Source organism: Triticum dicoccoides, chromosome 3B (assembly GCF_002162155.2).
Source record: "Triticum dicoccoides isolate Atlit2015 ecotype Zavitan chromosome 3B, WEW_v2.0, whole genome shotgun sequence".
Taxonomy (NCBI): Eukaryota; Viridiplantae; Streptophyta; class Magnoliopsida; order Poales; family Poaceae; genus Triticum; species Triticum dicoccoides.
This window is the reverse complement of record NC_041385.1, coordinates 817,694,537-817,720,184: the sequence shown is the minus strand read 5'-3', so window position 1 is coordinate 817,720,184 and position 25,648 is coordinate 817,694,537. Positions and strand designations below refer to the sequence as shown.

Genomic DNA, 25,648 nt, shown 5'->3' with positions numbered 1-25,648 from the left:
TGTAAACGCACAAAACTCCATCTTCAGCCTCTGACCATCACGTTCATGTCGAACTCACCCTAAAATCAAGGAGAGGTAGATCGAATCTCCCCACGAGGGACAACCTCCACGGAGTAGCTAAATATGGTTACTTCAGATTTTCCAGATTTTCTTCGCAAGTCGTTTTTTGAGGGGAAAATACATTTTTCTTTTTTCCTCCAATATTTGTGGCGAAATACATGGAACAAAAATCGTGGGAGGCACGGGGCTACCTGTTCCCCCCCCCCCTCCGAAAGTGCACTTGTTGCCAAAATGCATGTGAACGTGTCATATTCCACATTATCCTTAAAACATGTTGTACACCTGTACAAACAATTGAATTGTCATTTTTATTTTGCCTCCACTTGAATCTAATCCGCCAGCACAAGCTATTTAATCATCATCATAGTCATAACATCAAAAGTAGTTATTTAATCATCATAGTCATATTGTAGCACATCATCATCTTCAAACTCATTCTAGCTAGCTAATCACCACCAACACTAGCTGCGGTAGCTATCTAATCACCAGCAACACTAGCTAATAAAAATCATCAGAGTCATTACCACCAACACTAGCTTATCACTCCTGCTGCTCTCTCTCAGGTAAAATAACATAAAACATGTGTAGCACTTGTTCTTCATCAAGTTGGAGCATGCAGATGAACCTGTCTCCTAATCGTGGGTTGCACTTCTGATTGCTGTCCCCTAGTACTTCTCTGCGATCATTCAGAATTTTGCTCCAATCTTTCACTATTAAGCATTCCTGGCTATTAGAAATCCTGAATGCACTAAAGTGCATTATAGGATATCTTGGCCGTAAGCTAGCAATTCTCATCTGACCTTTAGTCTCGATCCAATGAGGCACAACATTCAACGGGAGTCCCTGTTGAAGAACATTGTATAGTAACATACTTAGAAATGAAGTTTAGCTTAAAAAATAATGTATGCAAAAGATGCACTGAGTACAAATAGTAAAAATCTTACCATCTTTCCTAAATACATGTGACCATAGTTCAATACAAACACTATTGGTCGCACGTTTTGAGTACTAAGATTTGCAAGTCCAGAAAAATAATTTGTCTTGACAGTATGAAGATCCTCAAGCCATGAAACATAATGACCTATCTCCTCGCAGTTTAGTTCAGCCCCGGAACAGTAGTAGGTCCTGTCTACCAAGCGCTGGACATGTTTGCTTGATTAGAAATAAGCTGCCAATAGAAATTAGTTGTCAACTATTTTTGAATAAACAATATCAAAGACATAAATATGGTTGAGAAACTCACATTTTGGTAGAACTGGAGGCGTCTGCACATCGACCCAGATGTCGGTATTACCTTCAATATCATCTTCCGGACGAATATCAAAGGTGATAACTATATCAGGCTCAAATACATAAGTCTTGCATAGTGCTCGCCATGTTTTGCATCCAAAATAGGTGTAGTCGTCTTCGTTGTATAATTTTGCATGAAAAATATAACCATGCACGGTCTTCAAATAAACTCTCATTACCTCCATAGTAGTCATAGAAATGAAACCTATCTTATCCAATACAAAAACTCTTGCATGCCAGGGGATACGCTAGTAGAATAAAAATAAATTATAAGTTGAAGAAAATGAAGCAGATGTCATGCTTAATTACAAAAAAAGACTTGTCGTCATGACTTACTGTATCGACTTCGAAGTTCTCGTCCAGCTTGATGCTGAAGCGCCTATCATCATCTAGGAAGATTTTGTCGCACATGCCGCGCTCGTCTTCGCAGTCTTTGCAAATACCGAAATCCTTTTCGTCGTCAGACATTTCCTATGTTCATAGTTAAAACATTACTTGAATTTGGATCGAAGACAACTACCAAGATACTCAACACACAAATCCGGGGCACTCAATATTTCCTACATATTCTGGCACAAGTCATGCCAAAATTCAAGGAAAAATCATGCATGACCTTTGCTAAAATAGGACATATCGAGCGCCTGAAAATTTCCGGAACGGAAATGAATCAACACTCCGGCAAACATAGGCCACTCGGAGGTGTAACCTACAAACATGACCAGCCACTTGGGCAAGCACATATCCTATTAGAGCAACACAAGATATACATTTCAAAATATCTTATAGGACTCAAATTAGCATGCATTCAATAAGCAAAAGTAAATATTCATCTATGGAGGGAGTTTTGATCCTTCACGAGGATTTGAACAGCATAAAAAAGAAAAAACAAAGTGCTGTGCTTCTGAAAATTGATTTTGAAAAGGCCTATGACAAAATCAATGGATAAGAGTAGAATTTGTAACAAACATTGAAAACCTCCAGAGACTAAGATGGAGAAAAAATGTGAAACTTGGCAAGGCAGATTGCTGACCCGTCCAGGGAGAGTTACATTGATTCAGTCAGCTCTCACAGGCATACCCTATTTTATGATGTCCTTTTATGGGCTCCCCATTGGGGTTGAAAAATGCATGGATTTTTTCAGAGCCAGACTTCTATGGCAAGAAAATGATCAAAAAAGAAAATACCATTTGGTGAAATGGTCTGAGGTGTGTAGGCCAAAAGATATGGGGGGCCTGGGGATCCAAAATCTTGCATGCATGAACAAAGCATTGATGTGTAAATGGTGGTGGAAATTATACACAATTGAGGGGCTGTGGCAAGACATCATTTGGAAAAAATATACTAAGAATAGAAATCTGGGCACTGTTCAGGCCAAACAGGGAGATTCCCAGTATTGGAGGGATATACTGAAACACAGAGACCATTTTGTTTCTTTGTGCAAATTTAAAATTGGGGATGGAGATAGAACTCGCTCTTGGGAAGATTGGTGGATTGGCACCGCTCTACTAAGCAAAAAAATTCCTAGGCTGTATGATCTTTGCTTTGATAAAAAGAAAACAGTTAAAGAAGTTTTTGACAATGGTCTAGATAATGTGCAATTTAGAAGAACTTTATTAGGAGACGCTAGAGAGCTATGGGGACATATTAAAGAAGCATGTAGACCGGTGACTTTGAATGAGGATAAAGACGAAATAAAATGGTCTTTGACTAAAAAAGGAGTTTATACTGTAAAATCCTTCTACATGCACCTGATTGAAAATGGTGTCAAATATCCACACCTGTATATATGGAAGATTAAAATGCCACCCAGAATCAAGGTGTTCATGTGGTTAGCTGTTAGAAAAAGTATTCTTACAAAAGATAATCTGCTTAGTAGAGGGTGGAAAGGAGATGATAAATGTCCTTTTTGTGGACGTAAAGAAAATATAAATCATCTTTTTTTTTCCTGTTCAGTTGCTAGATTATTGTGGAACATCTTAAAATGTGCTTTCAATCTGAGAGACATTCCAGAAACCCTGGATGCTATTATGAAAACCTGGGTAAACACATTTAGTAAAGATAAAAAAAAGTTTGGTCATGATAGGTGTTTCAGCGATCTGCTGGACTACTTGGAAATTAAGAAATAGTGTTATTTTTGACAACAATAGGGTAAATGACCCCTGTGTCCCTCTTACTCTGTTTCTCAAAAATTTAAATGATTGGAATATTTTGCAGACAAATCCCACAAGAAGTAGGTTGATGGAGGCTGGAGTGAAACAAGTAAGTAAGCTGGCGGAAGAAGTATTCAAAGCAGCTCATGGGTGGCGCCTGAAGACTGCGAGAATCTAGGGGTGACTACAGGAAGATCCCCTTGCTGCGACGAAAGAACTTCTGCCATTACATTCTAGCCTAGGGTTCATACTAACTAGCACTAAATAGCTAGGGTTCATACTAACAGAGATCAGAGAAGAGGGAAGGGGAGAGTGCTTACAGAGGGCGGGGAGAGAGATGGGGTCGGGGGAGATGGTGGCACCGAGGCGGGGTCGGGGGAGACGGCGGCGAGGCGGGTCGAGGGAGACAACAGTGGAGACCGAGGGCAGGGGCTCCGGAAAGGTCGAGGTCGAGGAGGAGGAGGCACATGCACGCGACGACGTCGAGGGGCAGACTCCGGCGGACAGCGAGGGCAGGGCCTCCGGCCAGGGCGAGTGAAGGGGCTTCGGCGAAGGCGATGAGGGGGAGAAGAGAGAGTGGGGAATTGGGGGTGGGGGCGAGAAAGGCCACTCAATTACCTACCCACATTATTGAAGTTTGTTTTATCTGGAAAGAAAAAAAATTATAAATAAGAAAATTTTAGCACTTATTAATAACGAATTTATAATTTGACATTGTAAGGTGCATTTTTCCCTCTAAAACAAAGGTGTTGTAAACGCACAAAACTCCTCCTTGAGCCTCTCACCATCACGTTCACGTTGAACTCACCCAAAAAGGATTTCCCTATTTTTTACGATTTTCCTCTGTTTTTGTTTTTTAGACAAAAGAATTTTCCTTTGTGTTTTTTATTAGTAACATAGGGTTTTACTTTGTGATAGGTAAGCGGCCTGTGGGCCTGTTTCGTTGTTTCTTTACGAACTGGACCCATGGGCCGTTATTTTCTATGCTTGACACGGATAGGGTCTGTGTCATCACTCCCATCGCCCACACACACCCGCCCCCTCATCCCCACCCTCCCCACAAACCACCCCGCCGCGACCCCGCCGCCGCTCTCGACGGTTGGAGCAGAAGAGCGCGGAGTGAGATTGGGAGGCCGCTAGCAAGCACCTAGCGACTACCGGCGACTAGGTGAAGTGAGAAACCCTAACTTGTAATCTTTGACTTCTTTGTTCCTTGTTGTGTTGCCGTTTCGGGAGTTGGATATGGTTTTCAAAGTTGGAGATTAAATAGTTAGGATTTTCAATCGGAGGTTAGATGGAGGGCGATGCAGAGATTGAAGGAAGTTTTCTACATCGGTAGCTTGCTCGGTAATTTTTTTCCTAGGGTTTCGGTATTCCAGGGTTTTCATAACAATGAGCAAGTGCAGATGCGTAGCACAATAGCAGCAAATATCAGCAAATAGTTCTTTTAAAAACTTAGAATTTTTTTGGCATTATGCAGTGGCGAATCTAGGAAGAAACCGGAGGGTGGGCCCAAAACGTATAAGCTGGGCTAGTGGATTAAATTCCTTTTTAGGCCAAAATTAGGTTGGGTAACACAGGATAAAGAGGAACTTTTGGCACCTTTTTCCCTAACTGAAATACATCAGGTTGTCTTTGGGATGAAAAGAAACAAAAGCCCAGGCCCTGATGGGTTCCCTGCTGATTTGTATCAAGATTTCTGGGAAGTGGTTAAGTGGGATCTGAAAGCCCTAGTGGACAATGTTGCAAAAGGGGAAATCAATATTGCCAGACTTAATTATGGCATAATCACTTTGGTCCCAAAAACCAATGGTGCTAAACAAATTCAGAAATTTAGACCTATTTGTCTTTTAAATTTCAGTTTTAAAATCATTACTAAAGTACTAATGAATAGGCTGGCTAAATGAATAGGCATAATCACTTTGATCCCAAAAACCAATTATGCTAGACAAATCCCTATGATCTCCAGAACCCAAACTGCCTTTATCAAGGGCAAATATATAATGGAGGGGCTGGTAATACTACATGAGGCCTTGAATTCCTTCCACAAGAATAAAGAAGATGCCCTAATATTCAAAGTAGATTTTGAGAAGGCATATGACACAATAAAATGGCCCTTTGTGAATCAAATGTTAAAAATGAAAGGATTTCCTGGTAAATGGTGTGACTGGGTAATGGAAACTATGAGAGGGGGGCATGTTGGAGTTAGAGTGAATGATGAAATTGGTCCATATTTTAAAACTTTTAAATGTTTAAGGCAAGGAGATGATATGCCACCTTTACTGTTTGACATAGCTGCTGATGCCTTAGCCATTCTAATGAATAATGCTCTGAAGCATGATCTGGTTAAAGGGGTGTTAATATGCTACAATATGCTGATGACACTATATTCTTGATCAAAGATGAGGTGGAAAGTGTAAAAAATCTCAAATTCATTCTAGGGACTTTTGAGCAAATGTCTGGGCTCAAAATCAATTTCCATAAAAGTGAATTGTTGCTGTTTGGCAAGGCCAAAGAGAAACAAATGATATATCAAGAAATTCTGACATGTAAGGCAGCCATTAACTTGTAGTCCTAGATTGCAAGTCAACTAAACACTACCTCATTTTTTTCTGCAGAGGAGGAGGGGCCAATGTCGCATGTCGACGCTCGGGGTGATCCAATGCTGCCGGTCGAGGATCAAGAGAAGGACATGTCTGAACAAGCTGTGGTGCGGCGGGCACGCGCTGCGTTATGGGGTTATGAGGAGTGGAGGGCGAGCCACCCGCGCAGTTCAAGTGTATGATTGTTGATTACTCATGGAGTACCTTTGTTGATTATATTGTATGATTGTTTCCTAGTGTGTTTACATTCATAAGCCCATTTCTTAAATTCTCATCCTTTGCTTTTCTTCATTTTATTTTGTTTAGTGCATAACCTGTCGACAGGACTGCAACAGGCCCGATGCTGATGGGTTGACATTTACCATCAGGCTAGATGGGGACACTTCAGCTGTGGTATAAATAACCATGTCAATTTTTACTTGTATTGTGTTTGTTCCCCTCTACTGTGAAGATTAACAAAATGTAGGAAATAGATAGCAATTTAATTCTACAACTACAGATCGTGCCATGCTACACATGGCACCAGTTCAGCGCCATCCCAGACAGTTAATTGCTTTTTCAAGCGAGAGGGAGCCGCACGTATGATTTTGGCATGTACAAGGGGAATTCAAGGGCGATCATCGGTGGTGAAAACTGGTGCAGGTTTGTTGAAGACTTCGACCTGCGAGAAGGCGACCTTGTCTCCTTTGATTTGACTGAAGACATTCCTATGGTGTACTGCTGCAACATGCCGAGGACATGCGATCAACGAAGAGCATAATCCTCTAGAATCAGTTGTCATAACAAAGGGAATTAATCTGACGAAGCAAGAGGAGCATAACCTACATGACCTTTTGGCGATGAAGAAAGGTTATATAGGTGTATTCTTTGTCCACCGCTTCACCAAGTCGAACATAGCAGGAAAGACGATGGTATGTTTTTGGTGTACTAGTATTTTTTATTTTGTATGCAATTTTCTTTGTTTTTTCATGGAGAGAAAGATTAATGATATGCTATTGTAGCTGAAACCAGTGAATACACTGATGTGTGTTTTTGTATATCCTTTTGTTTCCCATAACTGAAGATCCTTATGTAATATATGTAGATGTAGCTGAAGATCCTTTTGTTTACTGCTCCTTCACATATTTGATAATTTTTCTTCCTATGATGGTGCATACAGAGATTACCGGCGAAAGTTGTCGACGCCCTGAAGACCCCAGGAGATGGGGAGATACCGGGAGATGGGCTTGCTGGCATTCGGCTGTGCAAGGACAGTTTCATGCCGGTCAAGTACCACAAGTGTGATGATGGCCGCATCATCTTCGGCAAGGGATTGAGTGATTTTGTTGAAAGTGAAGAGCTCGAGGTTCATAAAGCCGTTCTTTTCGGTTTCAAGACCACCCGTGAAGATCTTCAGATCGAGGTGGTTATGAACATGCTGACTGAGGAGCCACAAAAGTAGCACGACAACACAAGAGTGTCCTTTACACTAGGTATGGTGCGAAAACTATGTTGATAGCAGTTATGCATCCATGGGGTTACGTCTTCATTCTGTCTTGGGTGATGATGACTATGAGAGGAGGACATGTTGCAGTTAGAGTAAATGCTAGGATTGGGTCCTATTCAGGACTCAAAATAGGGCTTACACAGGTGGTTGTTTTATTGGCTGCTGTTTCCCTGGCTATAATCATGAACAATGGTAATGCAAATGGAATCTTTAAGGGGGTTTTATTAATAATTTAAATCATAGAGTTAAGATGGTAGAACTACCTATGATTGTTTGCGTTGGACATGCGGGAAGGGCATCATTTGTGTTCTTCACTCTTTGGTAATGCAGGAATAATGTGAGATTACAAAATAAATGGTATAGTGATCGTATGATTCTTGTTTAGCTAATTTGCTTGTTGATCATGGGATGGTCTATATTGTAGATGAAGGTGATAAACAAAGAGGTGTTGATGGTCTATATGCGCAGGCTAGAGCATGTAGCAGGTGAATTGTACAGTTCATCGCAAGTGTGGAGTCACAGGGTACTGCGGTGTCGCCTGCGCATCTCTCAGCTATATTTTCTGTCCTTTGCCGTAGTCTTATTTTTTGGACCTTGATGTTAAGTCTGGCTGGGTTTGCTACCATGTATGATTTGTGCTGCTAGTTGATTACTTTAGTTTCTAGCTGTAGTTTGTATCAGGGGCTTCAAAGACCATGTGGTTTCTGTTAATGGAAAATCAGGGGGCGACCCTTCTTTTGATTAAAAAATATGAACTTTCTCTATGCAATTAAAAAATAAATTTTCTCTATTCAAACCCAGTTGAGAATAGTATTCATTATAAATCTGAAATAATTTTTTGGTAAAAATGGCTATCGCATTCTGTATCATAGCTAGCGAAACCGAAACAAAATAAACATCTTAAGTATAATATCTCTTGATCGCGGATCAAATTAGGCAAGACAGCTAGAATAAAGGATGACTCAACTTGCAGGAAATTTGAACTTACGACTTACTAGCAGTATAATAAAGTTTACAGACTATCAGCTAGATAAATAGAAGAAACATTTTAGTTTGATTCATTCTTCCTTCCGGACTTCCTCGACCGCCTAGATGGTTTGGCGAGATGCTGGCACAGACTCTCGAACCCCTTTTGGAAGTTCCCCATTCGCATGTATACATCGTAGGTGGCATACGCGTCCCTGGAAGCATAATATATGTTCTTCAAGGGCAAGGGCGCTTCTGCCCATATATGGTGGTCATCTTCTGTGATAGCATCCTTCATCTTGTTGTAGCTGTGGTGGATGATGGAACCAGCGTAGTCAGACAAGCCATACTTCGGCTTAATTGTCACTGGATCAGGCACTCTCCACAAATTCTGGATATCCACAAAGTTTCATACCACCGGACCAACAAGCTCGAGTTTTTTCTCGTCATTGTTGATGTCCATCCCAACAAAGGTGTACTCCTCGTCGAGCAGGAAGGCGGCAAGCATGCCGCAATGCTCATCAGCAACGCTTATGTGGTACACGAGGACATAGATGCCAACGCATAATTGGACCACGGCAGCCGTCTATGTTGGACCACGAGGCCAGGTGAACTCCACATCCAGTGCAACTATCTTCTAGTCGTCGTTATGCAGCCAGTATTTGAATCTGTGAATGTAGTACTCAACACTGCTAGCCTTGTTCGTGTACTTCACAAAAATTATGGTATTTCCATCTGCCCTGACAGCATAATCTTTCACGAACGCCATGCCGAAGGACTGTAATTGATGAAACCAGTATAAGACATGAATCATAACAATAACATGATAACAATAAGCCGAGATGAAAGATAGTATAGTAATTCTGGCACTATTGAAAGTTTATGTAAACAAGTGCATGAACAATTTAAACTAAACATGTACTCCCTCTATAAAGAAATCACAAAATTAGTGAGCCAAAAGTTGTTATATTTCCTTGCAGAGGGAGTATATGCGAATTAACAATCAAAATTTACGCTCTTGAAATATTTATCTAAACAACTGCATCAACAATCAAGAATAAACATGTATCTATGAATTGTTCATCGCCCATGCAGATGAATCTGTGTGTACAAACTAAAGAAGCAGGAGAAAAACAATAAATTGACAAGACAACAGACTAGATGTTGCATGCATATGAATTTGTGTGCAAAATTCTCATAAGGCAACGGACTACATGTTGAAGGCAGTTGAATCTGTGCGCACAAAATAAAGAAGCAGGAGAACAAGAAATTGACAAGAAAAAGGCCATCCTATGTGCTCCTACTGGAGAACTACTAACAAAATTTACAGGAAGGAGAACTCACCATTCCAGAAGCGAGATTGTTGGGAGAGTGGGCGACGCAGAGGAAGAGGGAATCGAGAGGACGCAGAGGCAGAGGAACCGTTTTTGGAGAGTCATGGCAGTGAGGACGAAGCGCCCTCGCGCATGCCCGTCCTAAATAATTGGGACGGGGCTTGTCCCGCCTGTTGGAGTCCTTGCTCTCTTTCTTATGTTCTCATTTAAAATGGGCTCATCCCGGTGTAATAGGCCCGTATAAGAAAGCACAAGAAGCCCAAACGCTTCACGGTTGAGATATAAAAAAATTCTCAAAAACACTTGCTAAAAAACAACAACCGGAAACGGTCTTTGACGAGCGAGCCTGGCTACGCTTGAGCCCAATCTCTCTTTCCCCCGACGATTCTAATCTTTCTGCCCCCTGATTTTCCCCTCTAATCTCTATGCCCCCCTGATTTCAAGGTGGGCAGGTAAGATATTCTCTATAAAATCTCTTCAGTTATCTCTCTCCTTCTTAATTTAAAGGGATTCCTGTTTGAACGTGGTTACCTAATAAAGCCTGTCTAGTCGGAAATCGCTCGCCAGAGCGAGCGCGCACACAATAGCATCGCCCAAAAAAACTTTACGTGATCTAAAACTACCTCTTCGTGAGATCCCAAATCCCCTATAAATACTCCACCCCACGCCTCCCATCCCACGCCTCCCCACCCCACGCCTCCCATACCTAGCCGCCCAAAGTAGCTTCCAGGTCGGCGAAACCGATGGAGCCATCATCTTCGAAACCTGCGTCGGCGAATCCTGAGATGAATGAGAAGGGCATGTCAGAGAAGCCGACGAAAGAGAAGGGCATGTCGGAGAAGCTGGCGAAGCAAAAGATGAAAGCAAACGGCAATGGAGCCGGTCGCCATCGAGAGAATCCTCCGGTAATGATCGAGATCCTTGTATTCTGCATACTCCCTCCTTCCCAAGTCTGCATGCAATCCCATAATTTTCCCTATTTTACCGAAGGGAGATGGGTGTGTCTAGAAAGAAAAGGAAAAATGATAAAAAAAAGGCTTGCACGAATCTTAGCCTAAAATCACATAGGACTTAGATGTGCAATAAAATCAGGGTTATCGTCTCTGTTTATATGCCTTAAAATTTGGAAATTGCTATTTTTTGGCATAGGCTTTCTAAATGAGTTCTTAATCTCCAGTGATTGAAACTGTTGGTGATTTCCCTTAATTTTGCATGGTCTTTACTAATTGATCTTTTTTAATCTGATCGGAACTAAGGAGTATGTGCTCTTGGATGCTTGCAATGGAACTGCTACATTCCTTTTTCGAGATTATCTATAAACTATTGATCTTCTGATCATGTATGCAATTATTTTCGTAAGCGTGACACTTGAAACTTTAGTAGTGTACATAGACCAAAGTCTGCTCTTTCTACTAAAATCAATACTATTATCAGTCAATTTGCCGACAGAGATAGCTTGTTTTTCTATGTCTGGTGTTCATTATATGGCCCAGAAGCCCTATGATTTCATGCAGTATTGTAGATCACAATTTTGATATTGGCATAGATTAGTCGGTTCTATGCGTGTTTAAATGAATACCATACAAAATCTAATCACACTATTTGTACATTCAGGGAACTCAGGTTGCTTCTTTGCTGCAATACGAGAAGTTCATAAAAGATTTAAACACACAGCAACTGACGTACATCAAGTTGATTGGACTGGGTGAACTTCTCAAGACTCCTAGCATGAGAATGAGACGTCTATTATGCCAGGCCATCGCTTATTCATATGATACAGAGCAGGATGCCTTTATAATTAATGGGAGACCATGTAGGATGACACTAAAAGATGTGGAGCATATAACAGGCCTGCCCTGCATGGGGAAGAATCACGTCTCTTCAAATCAGAATGATACTTTGGAGTTGTGGAAGGAACTGAAAGACCCCAGTAACACAAAAGTAACTTTGAAAGGATTTCTAGCCAAGATGAAAGGCAACATCATACCTAATTTTGTCAAGCCATTTGTCTTGTACACCATAGGCAAATATGTATGCCCGACAACACAACAGTATGTGGACAACAGATACCTTGGGATTGTTAGAAACATTGAGACAATAAAGAGCACCAATTTTGGACAGCTTACGCTTGACCATCTTATGGCTAGCGTCAGGAAATTTGTAAATGGTGGAGCAAATCTGGAGGGCAACCTACCACTGCTGTAGGTAATACAATCATTATTAACATACCATACATTTGATTATATGGAAAATTGTCTAAGTTGTTTTTGTTGTAATGCAGATGTGGTACTACAAGAAGTGGAGAGTGCACCAATTGGACTCTACCATCTCGTATGCATCAAGGTTAAGGCCGCTGATCCAAAACTGGAGTGATGAGAAGGCACAGAAGGTTGACGACATAATCAACAAAAATTATATAGGGGTTGGAGAGGTAAAGTGTTAGTACTGTTTGCCTGGATTATCTACCATATGTTTTGAATGATACTAACGACACTTACATGCAGTATGTCGATGACCTGCTGCGGCCTTTCAATCCGCCACCAGTTGGGACGCCGGTCAAACCAAAGAATGACGGCCAGGTAAATGATGAACATCACACACAAATATATATTGTAACTTTGCAAGTACAATCGAAGTCATATGCTCCTAACTACTTGTAATTTGTAGGATAAGACACTCATGGGCCGTGTATTGGCTGATTTGAAAGAAGTTGTCTCCATTGTGCGGGAGGCCAGTGCACAACAATTTGATAGGATGTGCACCCTTGAAAAAAAAATGGACGAGTGCCTTAGGCGTACCCTTGCGAACGGTAGACGCACGGACGACCTCATCACAGAATTCAATGTAAGTATACAATTGTGAGTTTCTATAAATAATTTTACTGTCAATACTCTCCACACTAACACATTTTTTTAAAGAACCACCGCTATGGAATATTTGATGCTGACCGCCCAGGAGTCGAGGACATACAGCTATCTGACCTGGGAGTACCTGTGGACCCAATGGAGGTCCCAGGAGAGAATACTACTCGCCAGCAAAAACAAAAAGATGACACAGAGGTCATTGCCAAAGGCATTTCTGCTAAGGTAATACAAAAAGATTACATGGATGCCCCCAAGAAGAACGTATCTGAAGATTTGCAGCCTGCTCCTAGTTTGCAATCGCGAAAGCATTCAAAAGCCAAGATTAGCCTTGAAGCTTTCATGGTGATACACATTTTACATCTAAATGATTTTGTTTTAAGTTAACAGGCCTGCCCTGCATGGGGAAGAATCACGTCTCTTCAAATCAGAATGATACTTTGGAGTTGTGGAAGGAACTGAAAGACCCCAGTAACACAAAAGTAACTTTGAAAGGATTTCTAGCCAAGATGAAAGGCAACATCATACCTAATTTTGTCAGGCCATTTGTCTTGTACACCATAGGCAAATATGTATGCCCGACAACACAACAGTATGTGGACAACAGATACCTTGGGATTGTTAGAAACGTTGAGACAATAAAGAGCACCAATTTTGGACAGCTTACGCTTGACCATCTTATGGCTAGCGTCAGGAAATTTGTAAATGGTGGAGCAAATCTGGAGGGCAACCTACCACTGCTGTAGGTAATACAATCATTATTAACATACCATACATTTGATTATATGGAAAATTGTCTAAGTTGTTTTTGTTGTAGTGCAGATGTGGTACTACAAGAAGTGGAGAGTGCACCAATTGGACTCTACCATCTCGTATGCATCAAGGTTAAGGCCGCTGATCCAAAACTGGAGTGATGAGAAGGCACAGAAGGTTGACGACATAATCAACAAAAATTATATAGGGGTTGGAGAGGTAAAGTGTTAGTATTGTTTGCCTGGATTATCTACCATATGTTTTGAATGATACTAACGACACTTACATGCAGTATGTCGATGACCTGCTGCGGCCTTTCAATCCGCCACCAGTTGGGACGCCGGTCAAACCAAAGAATGACGGCCAGGTAAATGATGAACATCACACACAAATATATATTGTAACTTTGCAAGTACAATCGAAGTCATATGCTCCTAACTACTTGTAATTTGTAGGATAAGACACTCATGGGCCGTGTATTGGCTGATTTGAAAGAAGTTGTCTCCATTGTGCGGGAGGCCAGTGCACAACAATTTGATAGGATGTGCACCCTTGAAAAAAAAATGGACGAGTGCCTTAGGCGTACCCTTGCGAACGGTAGACGCACGGACGACCTCATCACAGAATTCAATGTAAGTATACAATTGTGAGTTTCTATAAATAATTTTACTGTCAATACTCTCCACACTAACACATTTTTTTAAAGAACCACCGCTATGGAATATTTGATGCTGATTGCCCAGGAGTCGAGGACATACAGCTATCTGACCTGGGAGTACCTGTGGACCCAATGGAGGTCCCAGGAGAGAATACTACTCGCCAGCAAAAACAAAAAGATGACACTGAGGTCATTGCCAAAGGCATTTCTGCTAAGGTAATACAAAAAGATTACATGCATGCCCCCAAGAAGAACGTATCTGAAGATTTGCAGCCTGCTCCTAGTTTGCAATCGCGAAAGCATTCAAAAGCCAAGATTAGCCTTGAAGCTTTCATGGTGATACACATTTTACATCTAAATGATTTTGTTTTAAGTTAACGCAGATTTGTAGCTAACATATGATCTTCCACGTTCAGGATGTAGAAGACAGAGCTGTTGTTGCAGCTTGCAAGGAGAGTCTCAATAATGTTTCACAACCTTATAAAGAGGTGGATTGATCGCGGGGTGCTCCGAGTTTGGATTCGCGAAAGCATTCCAAAGCCACCACAAGCCTTGAAGCTTTCCTGGTGATGCAAATTTTACAGTTAGTTGGTTTTGTTTTTTTTATTTCGTGCAGATTGCAAGCTAACAAGTGCTTCATTTCGAATCACAGGATCCTCTGAATTTGAGGAACAATGAGAAGGTGTGAAAGACTAAAGAAAGAATAAATCAAGATGATGAAGATGTCAATATTGAGGTGGGTGCAGAGGCAGGTACCAAAAGCAACCACCGGTCTGCCAAGGCTAAGGGAATAAGGGAGCCGGAAGAGCCCCATGTCTTCCCAGTTGATGAGGACAACTATGATGATTCTTTAGCAAAGCAGCGAAAAGATAGTGGGGTTGATTCCATGCTACCAACTCGTGCGAGCAGCCGGAAAAGAGTGGCATCTTCATTATTGTGCAATGAAGATTTTGTTCTATACGATAGTGATAAGAAGAGAAAGAAAAATAGGACTCCATCGGAGTCTACCAACGATTCCAAGGACACAAAGAATACAAAGAGTAAAAACCATGTGAGCAATTTAAAAGATACAGACACAGGTGCTTCGACGCTGGAGACCAATCTTGACAAGTTTCGACAAAGTTATGTGGCCGAAATTATCAATACCTCAGATCTTGATAAACAATTGGTGGTAATTGACGACATTGTTCTCAACAGAAGCATTTGCAATGCCTCACCATGACAGATGTAGGCAAAGATGACAAATGGTTGGGTGACGAAGTAAGATATTTGCCCAAATTAGTTTATCAATTTTCTTTTGCACAGTACAATTAACTTGATTTTTTTTTGAATACCACAATTAACTTGAATTTTGTTTTAGTTGGTTGATGATGTGATTTAGATCATGCGTCATGATCATCCTACTGACATAAGGGATGGGCAGCTGGTTTACATTGAGAGGGTGGCCGGCGTCGCTATGCTTGAAAGAGATGGTAAGGTAGAGAACTGCCACGAGGCCGCTTTGGCGGGCAGTCATGGAACAACAAAAGGAGACAACTACCTCAGACATGATCTGGTACCATCTCACCATGACATAAACACATTTATTTTTCTAATTATTATGCATGTTGATGTAATCATCTTTGCTGTCCAGGTTCTTCTGCCTACGAACATGGTGAACACCCACTGGTTCCTTGTGGTCGTAAACCCCAGAAGGAGGGAGATTCAGATTCTTGATTCACTTTTAGGCTACCTAGAACGCACACAAGTGGTTCATGTGGTGAGATTTTAAACATCTTTCAATATAACACAGGATTTAGCATCATACCTAGCCATGAACCGGACTTTGGCAGATACGTGGGGTGGAAGCACATATGAGAGCATCACTCCGAATCAATGGACCACAAAGCCATGCATGGCAAGACATTAACGTGACCCAATGGACAGTAAAGCATGTGCCTATGCCAAGACAAGATGACAAGACAGTCAACAATATTAGCTTCTAATTATGTTTTTCATTGTTAACATGTGAAATGCTGCTAACATAATTAATTGTTGTAGTTCTTCTTGTGCACTCTACATGCTGAAGAACATCGAATTCTTTACGAGAGAAGATCTTAGACTGCATTATGACCAAGTACGCAGAGTAACACCTAAAATTCTCTCAGTTTTTTAAACATATGGAATGATACTAACATATCCTCCCATGCAAGCATACATTGACAATTATAGAAGAGAGATGCATGTTGTCCTTCTTAATTCGCCCTACAACAAATTGAAGTCCATGAAAAGGCTGAAGACGTACAATGCTAGCCTATCGGATGCAGCTGCGATTGAAGATCATGAAGATGCAAGCATTTAGTCCAGCAATGGTCCATTCTTAGATATGGAGTGTCCATTTGGTTATGAAGCGGTAGAGTAGGGTGTGGTTTGGTTTTAGTCCCGAAGAAGGTTTCCTAGCCATGTTCTTAGTCCAGTGCGGATTAATCAAGTTGTAATACTTCACAGTACTGGTTCCAAATACTATTCTTGAAATAAATTTGGTCTGCATGGGAGACGCTAAAACATATATTTGCTTTTGACAAGAATTTGAATCTTAGGAAGGTTAACTGAATTCTTAAATTTATATTTAAGTTTCGTCGGAGTCTGGATAAGATTCAGAACAATTACGTCGCTAGTTAGAAGTTTCAAAAAAAATTTAACATCGCTAGTTAGAAGTTCCAGAAGAATTTCAGCGAGTGCTGAAATATCTTGGCCGAAATTCAGTGAGGCTAAAATATTTTGGCCAAAAGGCAAATATTGCAGTGAGTGCTGAAATGAATAAAATTCAGTTATTTCATCGAAATCTCACCGAAGCGAAAACCATGGTGTCGTGCCATCTTGAGCAGCACCAGACATGATTCAGTATTATCAACAAAATTTGGTCTCACATATACGAGGAAAAAAGGTATGAGCACGGATGGGCAATAAAATAGCTTCACAAGAGAGAGGAAAATACTTCATGTGTGAACAGTCAATCCTAGTTGACTTTAGAACCAGTTTTCATCCTAAAAGAGGTCCAGTGATTTACTTATAACCAATGAAAAAAGCGGTCCAGTTCTTTTGGTTGTTTTTCAAAGAAACGGGAACTATATCTTTTTGACGATCGTGATTCTCAAGAGACCTAAGTGTTGTTACGCAACTTACCTTAGTTTTTTTACACCATAACTTACCTTTGCTAAACTCTCCATGCCCCCCTAATACTCAACCAGGTGGGTCCCCTCCCTTGATTTCCTCCAACCGAAGAAATCTATACGTGGATATATGCCCAGGTTGTTACGATCCCTATAAATAGGGATCCTTTGGAACCTCATAGATCATAGTTCGTCCTTCTGCACCGCCCAAAGCAGCAAGACCGAAGGACGGAGCAACCCAGGAATCCAACAAGACCGAACGACGGAGCCAAACATGAATCCTCAGGTAACTCCCCACGATCTCCTGCTGCAGCCGCTGCTATTTTTCGTGCCACGATCTTAATCCCATGATCTCTTGCTGCAACCCCACTCGTTGTTTGCATATTCATGTAACTCAGCATGTTTTTAAACAAATTAAGTTGGGGGTGTTAGGGGAGGGCGCTAGGATTTGTTTCCTACCAGATTGGCAGTTCATTAATTAATTTCAGGCTAAATCTTAGGTTCTGGTCTTGTCGGTGCCAATTAGGGCAGTGGGCGCTTGCCTTCTTTTTTCCTTCCGCACGAGTTATGGAAGGCATCGATGGCCCATGTTTTAATTCCATACTACTGACCATGATTAGCGCCTAGAGTTGAGGAGACCACGGTTGGATAGTTTTTTATTTTTGAATCTTGACTTTATTTCAGATCAGCGCCTTGCAATGGAGATTACCTTATATGACCGTTCAAACGTAACCAAGATGAATCTAGTGCTAGTATTTGCACATTCATGGAACTCAGCTTGCTTGTAAACAAATTACCTCATGAAGTAGCGTAGAGCACAATTTTTATGTTGGTATATATAAGTTGTATTCGTCTGCATGAGTGTTTAAATTGTATACCATGCTGAATATAATCACACTTGCACATCCATTGAACCCAAGATGCTTCTTTGCCGCCATATGAGTTGTTCATAAAGGGATTAAACACGCAACAAAGGATGTATATCCAGTTGATAGGACTGGGTGGACTTCTCAAGACACCTAGCATCAAATTCAGATGTGTATTGTGCATGGCCATCGTTAATCCATATGATGCAGAGCAGGATGCCTTTATCATCAACGGGAGACCATGTAGGATCACACTAGAAGATGTAGCGCATATAACAGGCATGCCCTGCCATGGGAAGAAGCACGTCCCTTCAAATCTTAATGACACCAAAATAACTTTCAAAGGATTGCTAGCCAAGATGAAAGGCGACAGCACACCAAATTTTGTCAGGACATTTGTCTTGTACACCATAGGCAAATATGTATGCCGAACAAAAGAGGAGTATGTGGATAACAAATATATTGGGATTGTTAGAAACGTTGAGACGATAAAGGGCACAAATCTTGGACAGCTAACGCTTGACTATCTTATCGATAGCATGAAGAATTTTGTAAATGGTGAGGCAATTCTGGAGGGGAATCTAGCACTTCTGCAGGTAACTCGTAGTAGTACAACTATCACTTACTTAACATACATTGCATAATGTACGAGAATATTTGTAAACTGCTTTTGTTGTCATGCAGACATGGTACTACGAGAAGTTCAGAGTGCACCAATTCGACTCTAGCATCTCGTATGAATCAAGGTTAAGGCCACTGATCCAGAACTGGAGCGAGGAGAAGGCAAAAAAGGTTGACAATATAATCCAAAATAATTATCTGGGAGTTGGAGAGGTAAAATGTCAGCACATTGCCTGGATTATGTAACATGTATATTTTCTAAATCATACTAACGACACTAAATTGCAGTATGTTGAGGACCTGATGAGGCCTTTCATTCCAGCACGAGATGGTACGCTGGCCAAACCGAAGACTGGCGGTCAGGTAAATGAGTTACATCAGGCACCCAATATATATTGTAACATTGCAACTAGTATGAAGTTATATGATCCTAACTGTTTCAAAGTCTCAGATTAAGTTACTCGTCGGACGTGTATTGACTGATTTGCAAGAAATTTCCTCCATCGTACGAGAGGCTGGTGCACAACAAGTTGATAGGATGTGCACCCTTGAAAAGAAAATGGATGAGTGCCTTAAGCGTACCCATACAAATGGCAAGCTCACAGAGGACCTCATCAAAGAATTGAATGTAAGCCTAGAATTATGAGATTAGTATATATAATTGGAAATTTACGTGTACAAGGTTTTTTCTAAATTAGTTTACTATGAAAACACCCCATACTAACATGTATTTTTTTAAAGACAAAATGCGACGGAATATTTCCAGGACTGGAGGACATACATCTTTCTGACCTCGGGGCACCTTCACACCCAATGGAGGCCTCTGTTGAGAATGCTGAGCAGGCTTCTGACCAGGGGAAACAAAATGATGTCACATAGGTCGCTGCTAAGCACCATTGTAAGCAGGGAATAAAAAATGATGACATGGAGCCCCCAATGAAGAACCTTGATGAAGAGTTTGACGTACACATGTTAACTTAATTATGAAACAATCATTGTCGTTTCAGAAATAACATGTGATCTTCCAGGTACAGGATGAAGCATTAGAAAGAGCTGAAAGAAAACTCAAACATATCAGTGGTATTCATAAGCTTTTTAAAGAGGTGGATGATATCCAGGGTGCTCCTAGTTTGGATAAGCAAATGCATTCCAAAGCCACCACAAGCCTTGAAGAATTCCAGGTGATGCAAATTTTACATATAATTGAGCAAGAATCTGCTAAAGGCTAACATGCGGTTCATTTCGTATGAGAGATTCCGTTCAACAGATGGAGTAAGCAGAGGCTACGGGATCGCAAGAGCCCGAAGAGCCCCGTGCCTTCGCAGATGATGACAACCATGATGAATCCTTTCGAAATCAGCAAGAAGTAAGTGTGGTTGAATCGACGCCACCGAATCATGGGGACGAAAAGAAAAATGTGGTATTGCAATTATTTAAGAATGACAAGTATTCTTCGTACGATACTGGAAAAAAAAGGAAAAACAAGACTCCATCAGAGTCTACAAATGATTCCGAGGACACGAACAATAAAAAGAGGAAAATCGGCTCTAGCAACTTAAAAAAGAGGTCAGAAGTTAATGAAACCCTGAGGGACCAGCTAGATGTGGTTCGACAGGATTTCGTGGCGTCACTGATCAACAGTACAAATCATGAAAAACAAATGGTCTTACTTGATGACATTGTCGTGCTATTGAAGCATTTGCAATGCCTCACCCAAAAAGATGGACATGAAGAAGCCGTATGGTTGGGTGACGAAGTAAGATATTTCACAAATTAGTTTATGAAGTTTCATTTTTGTACAATACAATTATTGTTGTAGGTGGTTGATGTTGCGATCCAGCTCATGCGTCATGATGACCCAATTGACACAAGGGACGGCCAACTGGTTTACATTGAGAGGGTGGCCGGCGTCGCTAAGCTCGAAAGAGATGGTAGGATAGAGGAGTGCTACGAGGACGCTTTGGCAGGCATTCCTGGAACAACACAAGGCACCAGCTCCCTGAAACATGATATGGTATTTTAACCTGACTTTGAACAATTTTTTTATTACTATACACGTTGATATAATTACCTGTGCAATCCAAGTTTTCCTACCTACGAACAGCCAAAACGTCCATTGGTTACTTGTGGTCGTAAACCCCAAAAGGAAGGAGATTCAGGTTCTTGATTCACTTTTCCACTGTATGGTACCCAAAGAAGTACATAACGTGGTGAGAATTTCAATATATTTAATTATAACAAAGGATTTGACATCGTATGTAAGTATTAGTCATAGGCAACTTCTCATCCCATTGGGCTTGCAGGTATGTGGGATGGAAGCACATCTGAGAGCAGCGAGGCGAGTCAATGGGATAGAAAGCAATGCATGGGAATACATTAACGTGACGCAATGGCCAATACGGAACATTAATATGCCAAAATCCGATGAAACGTCAATTAAATATATTAGCTTTTGTTTTTGTTTTAGATTGTTAATATCTGAAATGCTGATCTAACAATAAAATGTTGCAGTTCATGTTGTGCACTGTACATGCTGAAGAACATCGGATTATTTACGGGACTAAAACTGAGTAAGCAATATGACGAAGTACGTAGAGTAACACCTAAAATTATGTCATTTTCTGAAGGTAAAGGAACGATACTAACATATCCTTGCATGCAAGCGTACATCGAGAAATTCAGAAAAGAGCTACCTGTTGTGCTTGTCGATTCACCCTACAACAAAATGAAATACAGGAATAGGTTCAAGCAGTACCATGCTAGGCTATCGGATGCAGCTGTGGTTGAAGACGACGAAGATGCAAGCAGTTAGTCCAGCAGTGTGGAGTGTTCACTTGGCCATAAAGCGATAGAGTAAGGTGTGGTTGGGTTTTAGTCCCGAAGAAGGTTTCCTAGCCGTGTTCTTAGTCCATTGCACATGAGTCAAGTTGTAAAACTTCAATAATATTGGTTGCTATATTTTGCTTGCAATAAATTTGGTCTGTACGGGATCTCATAGAAATCTATATTTGCTTTTTACTACCATGTGGCAGTAATGGTGCCTAGGGCAACCCTAGAAGAATAATGATTATTTATGTCTATTATCATACGAGAGAAAAAGGTACGAGCATGAGCATAGCCTCACAACAGAAGTCAAAAATACTGCCTGATTCAACACGCAATCCCAGTATGTCTCGTAGGCAGGCCACAAAGCCAAAAAAATAGAGCATAGGATAACAAGAGTAAAGCACGTACCATAGGGGGCCTCTGCAGGTGCTGCAACGCTGAATTGAAGCGATCACCTTCAGGAGCACAGTGGTGAGGCCATGGTACATCCATCCCGCCTCAGGGAATCACATAGCATATTCTGTCATAGCCCTTCAAAACAGAGGAAAAATTACTACTTGTATAAACCATGTCAAGTGTGTGCATGTAACAAATGTTGGACATAACTAAACACGGAAGAATGAAATGCAACATATGGAAGAATCAAATGCTCATTCCTTTCTCTCTGCATTTTGCGAGGACCATTACTCTCCCTTTAACAAGGCTAAAACATCATAATAAGAATTAACAGCAATCTTGAAAAGGTGGATATCCCATGTGAATCTAATTTTTCATATAAATCACATGCCAAGTCTATTGATCCCAGTCCAGCAATTGCACAAGAAGAAGCGAGCATCATAAATATTGAGCAACATAAGCTATGAATTGTTTATAGTACATTCTAAAATTAATAGCTTATCATCTCTATTGATCTCCAAATCTCACCTATCAGCCAAATTGAAAGAATACATGTTGAATGCAACGATTGAACGTTCATAGATCATGCATTCGGGGCTGGACGAATGGGGCTGGCCGTCGAGGCCGGCGGCCGGCTTCATCTAGTCCCGCAGAACATCATCCATACCCAACCACCTTGCCATCGGACGAGATGCATGGCTAGATCAAAGTTGTAGCCATGGCTGAGAAATGATATGTAGAGGACACAAACAACCAATTGGGGTGTGGGAAAGAGGTTGCCTATAACCTTGTGGCTATAGGCACCCGCATGGAGGACTGGGAGGTGGGATGGCGCCGACTCTTCGCCGGCGGCCGCCGCGGGGAGGGAAGTGGGCCTTCTCTAGTGTTCGTTGAAAAGGTGGTGCGAGATCGCGAGGGAATTGGGGTGGAGGAAGGGAGGGGCCGCGACGCGCGGCTAGATCCTGCCGGCGACGAGAGAGGGAGGGGCCGCGACGCGCGGCTAGATCCTGCCGGCGACGAGGCGGGGAGGGGCCGCGACGAGCGGCTAGAATCCTGTCGGCGAGGATTAAAACCCTCGCGGCGGCGAGGAATAAACCCTAGCGAACAGGATAAAAATCGAACCGAAAAAGCCCTGAATTCGTACCGAGAATACCCTCGAAATATTTGGGAGGGAAAATCAGATCAGTTTAAAATATTTTTTCTCCCGAAAATGCCCCTCGGGGTCTGATATAATACACGTGACATCAGCGTATTGCATCGGATCTGGACCGTCGAATTCGCTCCGACGGACGGTTCATACCGTCCGGATGCACTGTAAAATGACTCTTTATTTATTTAAGTATTGTACTAAGTATTGTACAAGTTGATATACCTTTCTATAAACTTGGTCAAATATATAAAATATTTAACTTTTTAAAACTTTATACGTATATTTTGGAACGAAGGAAGAGGAAGTACAAGGATTGGTCGAAGGCTGAGCTTGTTATCGGAGAGGATCACGACGATCCAACTTATATGACCAAGTTTTGCCTATTTTATTACTAATAACTTATTATCTCTACTTTTTCGTGCTTCTTCTCCATGGCAGATTAGAAAATATAAGGCCACTTTCAATGTATAGGTGGTTAGATAAGGTGCTAAGCATATTAAAAAGTTTAGAAACTAATGTCCACAATGCTTAGGTGCTTCACTTGTTGGTGCTAAACTCTCCTCATTTAATGCTTTAGCAACTAAACTATTTCATGCATTGGTGGGTTTCTTTCATTTAATTGCGTTTGCCTAGGTTCACGTGTTTGACATTGGTTTTTCCTGGGGTCATCAAACTCACTTCTCTCCTTTTTATTACCTTGTCACATCAGATTTTTTGCCTACATGACAGTCTTAGCACTTATACAAACATGAAACATTGGGGAAGGCCTAAGATCAACAGGACAGTTCAATAGGGGGAAACTGTGTTGTAGTACTACTTTGTTCATCTAATACTATCAAAGTTGTTGTAGTACAGTACTGTCTATTCTCAGGGCCATAAAATACAAATTTGGCACGGCTCTCTATGATAGATCTCATTGTTGACTGAGACTTCAAAATTCAGTGATGTACTACTATTGTTTATTATTAGGCCTTAAAAATTGTAAATGTTACACTGCTCTCCATGACTGATCTCAGTGTTGACTGTTGACTAAGACATAAACCAGTCGAGTAAAACTTAACAAAAGCGTTTGTAACAGGGGTACTCGCGTGATTTCTTACAATTATGCTGTTTAGCAGCATTGGCAGCTTTACTCTTTCTGACAGAACCACATACAGACTGGTGAGGAATACGGATCAAAATGTCCACTGCCCAACAAAAGTTTAAAGTACGTACGTGTGCATATGAACATATCCAACACCCAAAGGGAAATGCAGATTAACGTTTATTTAACGCGCGGTGCCAAGTTTCTTCTTCAGCCAGTCCTAGTGTTGGAGCCGGAGCGCGAAGGCCTGCAGCGAGAGGAGCACCTGCTTGAGCCGCTCCCTGGTCTCGGCGTCGACGAGGTTGCCGTCGGCGTCGAACTTGAGCGGGTCCTCGTACGCCCTGACCTGGAGCTCCGGCTTGTTGATGAAGTGGATGTCGAGGAACACCCCAATCTGGCGAAGGTGGAACGCCGCCCTGCCCCCGCCACAGCTGCCGCCCGCGGAGACGATGGCCGCGGCCTTGTCCGCCCAGCACTTGTGCTTGCCCCTCGACGCCCAGTCCAGCGCGTTCTTCAGCGTGGCCGTGACGGAGTAGTTGTACTCGGGCGAGGCGAAGAGGAAGCAGTCGGCGGCGCGGACCCTGTGGCGGAACGCCTCGACGTCCGGCGGGAAGCCGTCGCCGTCGTCCGTCTCCAGGTCCGGGTTGGCCATGGGCAGGCCGGAGATGTCGACGTGGTCGATTTGCAGCCCCGGGATGGACTCCTCGCACAGCTCCTCGGCCGCGCGGATGAGGCCACCGTGCCACGAGCCCTTGCGGAGGGAGCCGCTGAAGGCGGCCACACGGAGGGTGGTGGTCGGCGTAGGCTTAGCCGCCGGCGATGACGCCATGGCTTCCATGGTTGAATCATCTCGTGTCGTATGCTCTGGGTATTAATAGGCGTACGACTGGGTTTCATCGTCAACGTTGGGCTGCGCTCGCTGATTCACCCACCGACAGTGTTTATTATACTGTATTATAAAACAGAGCAATGAGTGAGAGCCCCGACGTCATTTCATAGAAAACCTTTTGGTTTCAAGAGAGAGCGACGTGTCCGGCTTCTGATTCATCTACCCATCTTCATTTCATTGAGATGTTTACCGTTTTATATTATGTATTGTGCACAAGTGTCCGTTTGGCATCATGCATATTCCCAATCAGTAGCTGGGTAATGTCATACGTACTGCTCAAGCTTGGTGATGGGCAAACTATTCATCATCTCCACGATTCTACGACCAACGTACGCAAAGTGATATGGTGCATCATCGTATAATTACACCATTTTCGTAACCCTTTTTCTTTATGCACGTTCTGTGGTGGCCGGTGTGCCTGTTGTACTGGGGGTAGACACTAGTTAATCAATCTGGGAGCACACTTGTTTTGGCGAGGCTATGGAGCTGGTGGATGCCATTGC

General features: G+C 42.0%; 1 protein-coding gene across 1 annotated transcript; it reads right to left on the bottom strand.

The window, feature by feature from the left end:
* Window positions 1-24,158: 24,158 nt before the first annotated feature.
* LOC119282448 (probable NADPH:quinone oxidoreductase 1) lies at window positions 24,159-25,092 on the bottom strand. Its single transcript, XM_037562675.1, has one exon. It carries the CDS (start codon window positions 25,083-25,085, stop codon window positions 24,477-24,479), a length of 609 nt encoding a protein of 202 aa, XP_037418572.1. The 5' UTR covers window positions 25,086-25,092; the 3' UTR covers window positions 24,159-24,476.
* Between the last annotated feature and the right edge of the window lie 556 nt (window positions 25,093-25,648).